The 13,070-nt window shown below is 40.2% G+C and overlaps 1 protein-coding gene across 1 annotated transcript in view; it reads right to left on the reverse strand.

Moving 5' to 3' along the window:
- The window catches only part of RP1 (RP1 axonemal microtubule associated), a 258,962-nt gene that overhangs the window by 199,237 nt on the left and 46,655 nt on the right, over positions 1–13,070 (reverse strand). The window contains exons 12-16 of the mRNA XM_054020164.1: positions 11,342–11,442; positions 7,954–8,127; positions 7,230–7,442; positions 6,575–6,752; positions 2,917–3,048 (exon numbers count right to left, since the gene is read on the reverse strand). Of these exons, the coding sequence (XP_053876139.1) occupies positions 2,917–3,048; positions 6,575–6,752; positions 7,230–7,442; positions 7,954–8,127; positions 11,342–11,442 (798 nt within the window). The remainder of the gene's footprint in view (positions 1–2,916; positions 3,049–6,574; positions 6,753–7,229; positions 7,443–7,953; positions 8,128–11,341; positions 11,443–13,070) is intronic.

The raw sequence follows: 13,070 nt of genomic DNA on the forward strand, positions 1-13,070 counted from the left end.
CCACAGCGGCCCAAAGCGTCAGTTGGGCACCTGAAATTGAGGCTGGAGCTGCGTGCCCACCCTTGAGAAAGCTACACTCTGGCAGCTCTGCCTTGCCATTTTCTGCGCCGACCCATGAGCATGCTCAGCTCGGTAGGTGAAGCCCTGTGTCTGGGGGCACCAGGGCTGGGAAGAGGCTGTAACATCGGGGGAAAAGCTGAGCTAGCACAGTGTCGGAAGTCGAGGGCCACCCAAATTTCCACTCCTAGTTACGCCAGTGTCTCTGATAGTGGCCATTTAGCCCCCTCTTTCATTGTTGCACATATTTATGTTTCCACCACAGGAATTTTTAACATGATTTCAGAAACACAATGGTGAATGGTGAAGATCAAAATTCCCACATCAATTCCCACACTTGTGAGATCTCACAGGATTCCTGTAATCTCACAGGGAAAACTTTACCGTCCAGAGGCCACCAATGAATACATCATTGGGCATAGACCTGCATTGTCAGAGAGATGGTCTGAACAACTTAAAGAGTTACTGTAGATGTTCTAACAGTGAATGTTAGGGGTATAGCTGGGGACGTATACTAAACATCTACTTACAGAATCAATTGCCACCCTTCTGTGAATACTAACTTGGGGATTTAAAAACACAATCAGTGTGTTAGGTCAATGTGGATTAAAAATCTTTCACCTTCAATGATTCCCCCCCCCCCGCCCCCCCCAAAAAACTGTGAAAATCCAGTCACCTGTTAAAATACTTCATAGGAAAATATTCTTCATAAAAGAAACATTTTCTTTGAAAGACACAGTCAACTTTTGTATTTCCATTTAGTTTGCGTAGACACAAAAAGGACCCCATAGTTATTACTGCTCATAAATACTCCCTACAAAGTATTATAGAGACTTTACCTGAACCATTTTTAGGGTAAATATCTCCTCTGGAAAATGATCCTGGGCATCAAACCCTAAAAACATTCTGCTTTGTTGAAAATATGTTTAATGGCGTATGTGTTGTTGCCCTAGATTTTAGATTCAACACACTGAACCATTTTCTGACAATCTATGACACACGCAGAAGGCTTTTGGTGCAACACAATAGTGCAATACCAGGTGAAGTCTGAGGGATCCGAAACTGAAATAAGTGATTTGAAATGAAAACAGGAGTGATGCTGCCACAAAGATGTCAGTGCTATCAACAAATAATTAGCAATAATTAGAAATAATAGTCTGCACTGATTTTAGTTAAACCAGGAGAGTTTGGTGCAATCCTAATCTTGCACTGCATTTAAAGTCTCCTCTGGTATAAAACATATTGCTCCCGGTTTCTGCATCCCCTGCAAATTAGCATGCTAAAATTTGGCATTTTGTTTATATAGGCACAATGGTACCTAAATTCCACCAACGTCAATCAAAAGCAGAATTGGGCAACTCAATTTAAGGGCCTTAGTTTGACAATTGAGCTCCTCAATTTGTTATCTGGTGGGGGTGGGGGAAAGCTGTCCATCAAAATAGTGCACAGCACAAGAGACTCTACAACCCCAGCGTGTCCCCTCCACACAGGTAGAGGAAGGATGGAAGAATTGCATAACTGTGGATTCTCCATCCTGCCCCCGCATGGCCCAACCTACCTCCCACACATGGATCTGAAATATAGGTGGACCATACGAAGCAGAGGTCTGTTCCCCTACTTCACCCCACCAGCCTGACCCCTTTCTTGAATAGGGGAACTTTGCACCACTGAGATAAGAACAAGATTCTCCCTTCAGAAAAGGCTCCCACTTGGGCTGCGTGACCTTGTCCTGCTAAATCAGAAATCTTTAGACTCTGAAGAGAACATGAAACTCCTGCAAACTGAGTTCTCGGCTGCTGCAAGTTTATTTATTTTATTTCGTTCCACAGTAATCCTAGGAACAGGGCAAGAATTACTATCAAACTGCAATCTTTCTGGTTGAAGAGCAGACATTTCCATTTAGTTAGAAATACAGGTGGTGTTTTGTTTTGTTTTGATTATTAATCTCTTAAAAAAACAATGGTTTAAATTGAAGCGGTGGCGGTGAAATACTGAAACTTTAAAAAAAATAAAAAGAGAGATTCCAAAATACCCGAGTTTTCCATCTCAAACACTTCTCACTGTAAATGGTATCACTGGTGAATCGCTGTTATTGTTTATATTATGGTAGTGTCCACAATCTGCTAGGCACTATGCAACATACACTAGAGAACCAACCCTGCCCCAAACAATATGATCTTAATCCCTTTATGCCACTCCCAGTGTAGTAGGTTACTGGGTGGAGAGAATTGGTGAAGGCTTGGGCAATGCCCAGTTGATTGATGGCTCCTTGAGGGCCACAAGCAGACATGGATCAGATCAGCATTAACAACTCCTTACCCAGTCAATCCTGGGCACAGGGCCTCCTCATCCACACCCAGTGGATATTGGGTGCAGCAGAGTACTGAGGCCAGTATGTACTGGATCAAGAATCCTTACTCCCTTCCCCCAGTAATTATACACAACAATATGATGCAGCCATATCCAAACATTTTTAAAGGTAGTTAGTGTCTCATCCAAAGCCCACTAGAGTAAATGGAAAGACTTCCATTGACTTCAATGGGCTTTTGTATTGGGCCCTACATTGTATTAGCACAGTTATATATTAGTAGGGAAAAGAGCTGGGCTATATTATAATAATGTATTCAAAACCAGCATAGTGAAATTAGTCAAATCAGTTATATGCTGACTATTGGCTAACCAATATGATAAACTTCACTGCTTTTTCAGATAACAAGTCTGTTAAAGAGCAGTTCATATCCACATTGTACATTGCAACAGTCTAGAAAAGCCATTTGGTGTTGTCCCTGTGATGGTAGGCCATCACAAAGACACAGAATCACAGTACTGCAGTATAGATTTTTGAAAACTATTCCTTACTTGCGGGTGAAGAAGCTGATGGGCTCTGAGCCACTGGCTTCTGGGCTTTTGCCGGTTGGTGTTCGGATTCTCTGATCCCTCCCTTTGGTTGGCTGGGTGTCGCAGATGTTCCCATAGGCTTTTCCCTGCCAACTAAAATAACAAAATGTAAAGTGTGACACTATCAAAAAATCATTTGCTTCTCCTATTTAGAAGCTACCCATGTATTCAACGGCAAACACAAGTAATAAACCTTGCAATTGTCAGACAAACGTACAAGATATACCAAAATCTTTTCTCTGTGCATTGCATAGATGTAAGTAATAGGTTTTTATTGCTAGCAAAAAAAAAAAGAAAAAAGAAAAAAAGATGGCATGCCAATAAAATTCATTCACAGCTTTGCAATTCTAAGCAACAATTTAACATTGATGTATGAAATCAAATGACTCATTCAAATGCTGTTTTCTTGACGTTAAGTCCCTCCACTGATGTTTTCTTGCTTAAAGGGGGCCATTGCTTGACATCTCTTTCAAACAAAACTGCCAGTGGCCATTTCTGAACTATGAAATAGCAAAGAGACAAACCTTGGCTGCTCTGAAAAAAGCATTAGGTCCTTTTATCTTCTTTTATTAAGAAGCAAGATATTTTAGGAACCAACTTTCATACCTGAGTCTAAAATGGAGTAGCGATTAGTTTTATTATAGCGGTACCAGTTAGCATTGCTTTAGTTAAGGTTTTCCATAGAAAACCCTTTTCTTCATGGGTTTAGGAGGAAAAATTATTCTCTCTCGTCTGTGTGGTATATAGTTACTCAAATATTCTGCTCCTTCACCCTCAACCACATGCACGGTGCACGCACTGAACTTCCAGTGATGCCACGGTTATGATTACTTTTATTGTAATGTTTCTGTGTACCTTTGGAATTGTTTAAATAATAATATAAACTGTGTGCTATAATACAGTCTCTGACTGCTGATTGAGGTATTCTTGATGAGTTTATACTGCTTGTATCTGGGGTTCCCAACTTATAGTCAAAGCTTGATGGTCAATTCATCATTTTTATGGTCTCTTTCATTTTTTATCTGAAATATCTTTGAACTAACATCCACAAGATATAAAAAGCTGTGACCGTACTGGTTTCTGCCAAGTACTGGCCAAGTGACTATCAGCTGCGTGCCAAATGGAAAATAAAAAAGGGCTCTGAATGGTATAAATCTTTATCAACTGGTTCATATATTTCATTATGGGGTACATCAAAGCACTCTATGGAACTTTAAGTGCATGACAGTAAGGTCCACATGGACACTTCATGAGTAGCAGGCTAGTGGAAGGTAGATTTACATCCCAGCCAGCCGCAAACTCAGTGTCTGCATAGACAACCCCTGAGTGTGATGATTGGATAATGTGTCACCCCATTAAACTACCACATCAGAACCAAGAACTGGTCTTTTTAGGGAAACATGAAGGCTGGGATTTGCAAAGGACTTTAAGGAAGTTAACTGCCTAATTCAATAGGAATTGGGAACTTAAATAACTTGGGCCCAGATCCTCAAAGCTATTTAGGCTCCTAACTTCCATTGAAATCAATGGGACTTAGGTAATTAAATACCTTTAAGGATCCAGGCCCCAGCTCCTTTGAAAATCCCATTATAAAGGAATAATCATTAAAGCATAAGATATGTGAATTTAGAAAAAGGCCATTTTAATTCTATGAAACTATTCCCATTTTGTAGATGGGATTATAAATTTCATATGAAGACAAGGTTGTCTCTGCAATTAAAACTCCATAGTCTTCCAAGATACGGGAGTTCTGCATGAGATGTGGTTCGGAGAGCGAACCATGGAAAGTTTTAATCAAGTATTAAACTGCTTTCTCTGTGGGGAAAAAAAGAGGTTTAGTAGCTCTTGTTATCTACCCTATGATTCAACGTCAGAAAAGAATCAGTAGATGAAATTCCAAAAGTTCACAGTCTGAATTATGTCTGTCGCCGTGTGGGAGCACTAGAGGGGGAGAAATTACAGGGAGCTATTTGCCCTCTCGTACACCTGCTCAGGAGACTTCAGAAAGCTAATTTACAGCTCTCCGCTGCCAAGGTGGTTAGAACAGATTGGCCCAGTGAGGGAATGTTTAGCTGGGTGTGGCTTTATTATCTGGCCATGGGACAGTACTAGGTAGGCTGCTCTGGGGGAGTACAGCCTAACTCTTTTTATACCATTCTTAAAGGGGTAGGAAGGGTGTTACCCATAACACCCTTCCCTCATAATAATAATAATAATGACAATGACTCTGGTGGCACTGGGACCTAGACAAGCATGACTTCAAGCACTGCCACTTAGTCCAATACCACCCCCACTCAATGTGTCTGTGTCTAATGCAGCCCATAAGGTACAGCAGTTGTATATTAATTTTAAAAGGTAATCCCAAATTAATGTCTTTTAGTTCCTGAAGACTGGTTTCATGTTCCCATTTATCCTAATGTCCATGTAAAAAGTGTATCCGTTTTAAACTTTTCCCTCTTTGCCTCATAAAAAAGGGGACGTTAGTTAAAAAAGATAAAAACTGATCAACTATTTCTGGGCATTTACTCCAGATTGTCAGCATCACAGAAATGTTATCAATATTTAGCAAGATCGCCACTACCAGTAGACATTCCAACTAAAACTCAGAGATGTATGTTTTCAAATCTATTCCATAGTTTACTCATGATGAGACATGCTTTGTACTGTTCACACTTTCTGACTGTTGAGCAGAAGTGCTTATTTTCTTTTGAACTGGCCTGCAGACAACTACAGTGTGTGTTAAAGCTACAGTTCAATGAAGGGGGCAGATATTTGTGAGGAAGTACAGCTTTGTGGTTAGGGCAGAGTACTCAGAGATCTGAGGTCTAACTCCTGACAAACTTGCTGTGTGAAAGTTCCCCATCTGTAGAAACAGGGATAATAATATTTCCCCTACCACACAAGGATGTTGTGATACTTAATTCATTAGGCTTTATGGAGATGCTTTGATGCCATGATTAAAGCAACACAGAAATGTATAAAAACAAAGCTCTCAGGTTTGCATAGTTAGCAACCACTGACAGTGGAGCAGATTTTCCACTCCACTCCACTCACACTTTGGGGATTTCCAGAGTGAGAGAGTCCACTCCAGGTATACCACCAGCCTACCTGGCTCCTATGCCATATTTCTTGCAGTCTCCAGCAGTGAGGGGCATATTGAAGTTAAAGAGGGGGTATGGCCGGAGCACACTCAAGTTGTATTCAGCTGGAGAGCAGTTTCTTGGGAACCGATGCCAGCTGACACACAGTAGAGCTGCCCCCCGGCTGCTCTAACCAGTGACTAGAGTTGGGCAGAAAATCAGGGAGCTGTCATAACCAAATGTTATGACCATTGTTTTTATCCACATATTCAAAGTTTCATTTATTCAGCAAAAAAACAAGAGTTTTCCTTTTAATGCCTGAGTTGGTAAAATGAGGTACAAAAATTACCAATGTATATGGGAGGAATTAGTTGCAAGTAGGATATGTTTCTCATTTAAAATACTAAAACATTCAAGAGCAAATTTTCAAGTCTGGTCTCTATATTTTTACCTTAAACTTTGTGGTCATAAATATTTACATGTGTAGCTATAAATATGTGAAATACTCAGTGGCTTGTTTAGTATTCAAAGTTGCATACATTTGATGACTCGTGGGTAGAACAAAATGTTTCTCTCTCCAGTGTTAACAACTGGCTTGGTCTGGCCATCTGGTTGGAGACCAACATACATCCCTCTGTTTTGCACAGATTCTAGACTCACAGATCCACTTTCTAAGTTCTTCTCAATTTTAAAGTGACAGTACACATCACCCGTCCCCTAAAAAAAATGAAATATATAAATGTGAGTTCAACAATTGAATGTGATATGCAGTTGGAGAACTTTAAAATAAAAACTTGAATATTTGTGTCAATTCAGTTTGTTTTTTAAGTTTTTACCATACTGCTAAGTTGTCTAGCTGTTCCATCCTATAAAGATAACCTCATGTTTGGACCTGTTTATTCCTTTGTGATCAGAAATAGAGATATAATGATCCGAATAAGGGAAATATCATGCATAAGACAGAGAGTTCTGATTCATGTAAAGGTTTAGGCAAAGGCTAAACTGTCTTCAAAGCAGAGTTTCCCAGTTCTGCAAGTTTTATGGCTGATGGGAGATGTAAATGTCTCTATTTTAGACAACAGAGGGTAATGCAGTTCGATTATTTTACTGACTTTAAAGATTTTATTCCTTCTCTCTGGCATTGGCAAGTTACTTAAACATTTTAAAAGGCAAATATGAACAAGAACTGCTTACTGTTCCATTACACTTGCCATCCTTGATCCTCAGATACATTCTTTGGTTTTTCAGACTTTCAATCATGCAAACTCCAGAGCTGATTTTATGCACTTTCCAATAGGATTCTTCAGATTGCTTTCCTGCTCCACTGCAGCTCCCATCAGGTCTGAGGCAGAGAGCCTGGTAGAGACTTGTGGTGAGCAGAATTATGGCACCATTGTGGAACACACCCTACAAATCGATAGATAAAAATATCCATTTGTAAATTACGTGGCTTCCTCCACCCCCTTTGATTTTTCACCTTGATACACTCCATCATCTGGCAGTAGTTGTACCTTTACACTAGCAATTAAGCAGAAGATGTGAATTGTTTTTTTTAAACCACTACAGGCGCATTTCTATGTATAAGGTGGTAAGTGACTCAAGTACATTTTTGTCACAAGTCACATAAGCGTTCCTTCGACTAGCAAGCTGTTCTCTCCTTCTATGCAAACAATTTTCCATCCAGCTCTGTTGTGTGTACATCCCTGTTTTTGGAAGTTTTTTGACTATCTGGGACTTCCCCAGAGTTTACATCATGATGTCTCCCTGTTAAGCTGTAGTTGCAGTCTTTAGCTCCACCTAGTGGGAGGAGATCACTCTTTCAACTTTCAGTTTGCTGGGATGTGTTCAGGTACAGTGGGCTTTACAAGAATAAACTATTTGCAGTTTAGTTTCCTTCATCTCTCTCCCCCAACCTTACCTTCACATGCACAACAAATTCTTTCGAGAGTCCTGCATAGCCTACTGTATCATCGGCTACTTTGCCTTGAAGACTGAATGTAATCATGTGCCCTGGACTCCGGGCTGATTCCAGAATTGCACAGCGATTTGGCTGAACATGAACTTGTAACTCACAGAGAGTATCTTCATTGTCCTAACACAAGAAAAGCAGGAATAATCAATTATATGAACCACTAGATATAAGTAATATGAAAGAGAAGTCACGCCATGGGGTCTCTATTTCTGCACCTCTATTAATTCCTCATGGTGCCATAAACATATTGCTATTAGCCATGAAGAGCAACCTAATATGGAAATTCTCAAATTTGTTTTTGAGCTTGAAATTCTAAAATTAAGAGGCCTGAAACTGGGCACAGAATCTTGAAATAAGACAAGCCTGTTATCTATTCATAATTATGTTCATTGGGTACAATTTGTTTCCTGGGTTCTGCTAGAGAAAGTCAAGCTAGGAACCACCAAAGGCAGAACTTCTGCATTGAGTGCAGGTATAACAACTAACATACCCGGACTTCTTACTGCAGGGGTCTGGGGTCACCCGGTGCAGCCCACAAACCGGACTGAGTCAGAAAAGAGGGTGCAAGGTCAGGGCTCCCAGGAAATGCACTCAGAATATCTCTCAGGTACCTTTCACCAGCAGCAGCACTGTGGCCCTCCATATCAGGGTTTATATTGCTCTCCCTGGATAAACATCTAGGGAAGGCAGCAACCCACAGGGATCCAACCAGATGGCTGAATCAGGCTCATTATTTGTATCTGTCTGGTCAGAGTGTAAAGGGCTGTGGATTATTTCCTGGTCCTTTTGCATGAAAGACACTATACACAAAAATACACACTGTATTGGATTTATAACAGAGCTGGGCAAAAATGGAAAGTTGCAAGATTTCAAAGCTGTTTTCATTTCACATGGTTCAAAGTGGACTGTTGCTTTTTCAAAAAATTCATTACATTTTTTAATTTAACACGGGGTAGTCAACCTATGGCATACGTGCTGAACACGGCACGCGAGCTGATTTTCAGTGGCACTCACACTGCTCGGGTCCTGGCCACCCTGGGTCCGGAGGGCTCTGATTTTAATTTAATTTTAAATGAAGCTTCTTAAACATTTTAAAAACCTTATTTACTTTACCTACAACAGTAGTTTAGTTATATATTATAGACTTATAGAAAGAGACCTTCTAAAAACATTAAAATGTATTACTGGAATGCAAAACCTTAATTTAGAGTGAATAAATGAAGACTCGGCACACCACTTCTGAAAGGTTGCCGACCCCTGATCTAACACATTAAGTTATCTCTCATTTACTGAAAACTCAGGTTTAAGAAAATGAAAAATGTCAATAGCCATTTTAATAACAGATTTGGTAACTTTTAAAATAACAAATTAAATAAAAAGTTGATAAACCTTTTTGCAAAAATATTTTAAAGAGTAAATGGTTTGTGAAGCTTTTTGTTACCAAGAAAGGCCATTTTTGCATGAAAAGAAAAATCCTTTTCATTCAAAACATTTCAACCTCCTCTAACTGAAGCTTTTGAGAATAAAAGAAATCATCAGGTGGACTTTAGACGAGACTGAAACAAGAGAGCCACAGGACCTTTGATTAAATCTGAAACCTATACAAATGTTTACTATATTACGGTACTGTTTTACAACTACACAGCACCTTTCTTCCAAGGATCACAAAGTGCTTTAATCATTAATTAATTAATCCTCACAATTTCCTTATGAAGAGGTGTTTTATTACTATATGCATTTTAGAATGGGTAAACTTAGGCAGAGACTTTAAGTGGCTTGTCCAAGATTAAAAAAAAAAAAAAAAAAAAAAAAAGTCAGTGACAGAGGTGGAAATAGAAGGAAGGAATCCTTTCACCCAGTCCCCTAGTTGTAATGATGTTGAGAACAAGAGAGAGCTGTTCATTGCTGTGTGGAACAGGAACAAGAAGAGTTTGCATCATTTATTCTGTGGTTTGAAGCCATTCCCAAATAGATGCCCAATTCTGCAAGATGCTGAGTAAACTCTTCTCCCACTAAAGCCAATGCGTATTATAAAATGGAGGCTTGTGGTCTGCTTTGACCACTAAGTTACTCGCTCCTCAAATAAGGGAAAGAAAAACACAGTTGGTTCCATCCTCAGTAAAACACAGGTCTATCTAAAGGAACCACCTTCCACTTGCCTAATCACATGTTGAGAGTGCTGTGACAGAGCGATGCTGGGCTTGGCTTCCAGGAGGAAGACTCTTTCCTGTTGAGTTCAGTATCTCTACAGGAGATGGGAGAGGAGAAAGAGAGAGACAAGGGACAGAGGCCTTCTCTTGTCCAGTGCAGAAAGTCCACTGGTGAAGAAGTTAGATAAAGGAGGGAGGCAAAGAGGAGAATAGGAAGAAGCCTATTTCCTGAAGATCTCAAGAGTTTACAGGGGAAGATGGAGAAACTCCCTTGGAGAGGTTTCCTGGGCTTCACAGGAAATGCGATGAAAGAGCCTCTCTCCTGCAGCGCTCAGGAGATCCATTCCTTAAAAATCTCTCTAACATTGAGCTCAAGAGCTTTGCAGATTGACGACGGGATGGAGCATGGTCTCTCCTTTCCCACCTCCATACTAACGTTGCCTAGGCTGTATTTTCTGGCCCTTAATCTGCCGGTTGATTTGACCAGGGCTGTGGAAGAACCTGCCCCATAAGTTGACTAAATGGAATCCAGTTTCTTTGGTTCCCACCTATAAGGACTTATAAGGTTTCATGTGCTTGACTTTCCAAGAAGCTTGCGGTCACGAAAACGTGCACGCAAGCAAGCAAGTTCAACCAGTACTAATCTGTTGCTGTTGACAAAAATCTACCTTTGAGGAGAGGATGAGCGAGCAGGGGATCAAGCTAGGCTTGGAACATTAACTTGCAACAAGCCTTGAAAAGCAGGTTAGTTACAAAAAGTGAGAGGGAAATAAATGGATATTTACAATTATCACTTGGCACTGATAATTATCCAAGGAGATGCCAGGGCACGCCAGATATGTTGTCAACATTTGACTAGCTGGAATAAACAATGAAGCACAGCTCATAATGTTCCAGGTTGTATAAATCAAATCCTTCTCAATAAGCCATTAAAAATACTAAGTGAGATACAGGAGGAAAGAGTAAAAATAAAAATAGATGGGCACCAAAGCAGAATCCAAACTTTCCTGATCTTTGGCAAATTCAAACTTCAGATTTTGGTTTTGCAACTTGGCCTCATCTCTGATTGGAAGTAACTGCTACTTATTAGAACAGAGAACAAAATCTGCATTATATTTAATAAATTAATAAATAATAATGATAATAACCATGAAACCAATAAAAGCAATAAGGCAATTTCATACCATTACAGTGACATAGCCATTGTCAAGAGCAAGGGCAATATGTGGCATCTGATGACTCTTAAACACATGTGCGTTTCTTTTGACAGTCACGTCAAAAAGACCTAAAGAGTTTGGGGGAGAAAAAAGGTAAAGCCATAGATATATTCAAACTCATTTTTACATCTAATACCAACACGTGACTTATGATTTTGCAAAGACATTATCTGGCAGGGAAGAGGCCGAATTAAAAAAATTAGTAATTAGAACTGAGGAAAAAATTGGATTCTGATCAACAGATCGTCTCCCAATTCATTTTGGGAAGCTCATAAAGTCACTGCCTGAGAGCTATCAGTGAAGACATCTCATCATATACTTAGGGAGAGATTATCACCCCAATTCTGGCACCTGTGCACCTGCTAAAAGGGCTGGAGCAGCATAGCCCCATATATGTAAAGGGAAGATTCCCCCAGCACAGGCAATATGGAAGACAATTCCCAGCACAGAGATGTGCCAGAGTGGGCCTGGGTGCAAGAGGTGCGGGTTTGGGGCCAGGTGCAGCACACAGCAGTACAGAGATTCTAGGCATCACTGTGGCTCATAGGGCACCCCAGAGAGACTGCCATAACTCAGACAGGCTCCAGGGCCATGTTATTCCTGGGGCCTCTCCAGTCCCTGTAGCAGCCCTGGATCAGGAAGGTGCTAGGGTGACTGATAGTCACCTTATCCTGGGCTGAGAGTTCTGGGTTGTGCTTCTTAGAGTACAATGTTCAGTGCTTTCCACAACAGAGTCTTGATCCCTAACTGGGGCCTCTAGGCACCACCACATTATAAATATATACATAAATAACACAGTACTTTCCCTAAATGCCTGTAGTTCCCACTGATAGCAATAAATACAGTGAGTCAAACTCATCCCCAGTGTAATAACACTGTGAGCCATTTCTCTCCCATAGGCCTTTTCTATCACTCTGATGGGCCCGCTTGCAGTGCAAGGTACTACTCAGAATAGCAGAATCTGGCCCAGAGATTTTATCTATTGACTAATTTTATTCTATTCATAATAAAATAGAGCTGTTGCAACCTGCTGTTTAGTATACTTAAAAAATTAAGTATATTCATTCAATGAAGCAAGGCTGCATGCACCGTATGCCTATTTAAACTATTGTTCTAACTAGATCAACTAAATTCAAGGTAATTATCTCATACATGGGGACATCTTGCATGTTGGCAGTGTTCCTACATGCCAGAATCAAACCATAGCTCAAAAAATAATAATCAGAATGGCACTTCTCTTAGTGCTTCCAGTTAGGGATAAAAAATCCTGGAAAATTAATTATCCCTGAGCCAAATCCTCAACTGATGTAAATTGCAATTACTCCATCAAAAGCACTGGCACAAACCTAATTTACACCAGCTGAGGATCTGGTCCAAAGTTATTAATAAATTGTTCCTTGTAGTCCCACCAACATTTGAAAGGCAGGAAAGTTTCAGCCCAAGCAGCTTCCCTAAAGCTGCTTACTATGAAAGATAAGTAGATGGTGTTTCTTTCTGGAAACGTAATTCCTAACTGTGAGCACAAGGAACAGTGCCCAAGATGAAAAATTAAGCTACAAGTGTCACATCAGCTTCTGTTGTACAGAGCTAGTCTCACTGCCCTGGTAAAGTAATGTGCATGTGTTTAACCCAAACAAACATTCAAGGGAAATTTTGAGGGGTAGAGACGTGTTCTTCATGCCAAAAAGTGTACGTA

This window comes from Malaclemys terrapin, chromosome 2, assembly GCF_027887155.1.
Source record: "Malaclemys terrapin pileata isolate rMalTer1 chromosome 2, rMalTer1.hap1, whole genome shotgun sequence".
Lineage (NCBI taxonomy): Eukaryota > Metazoa > Chordata > Testudines > Emydidae > Malaclemys > Malaclemys terrapin.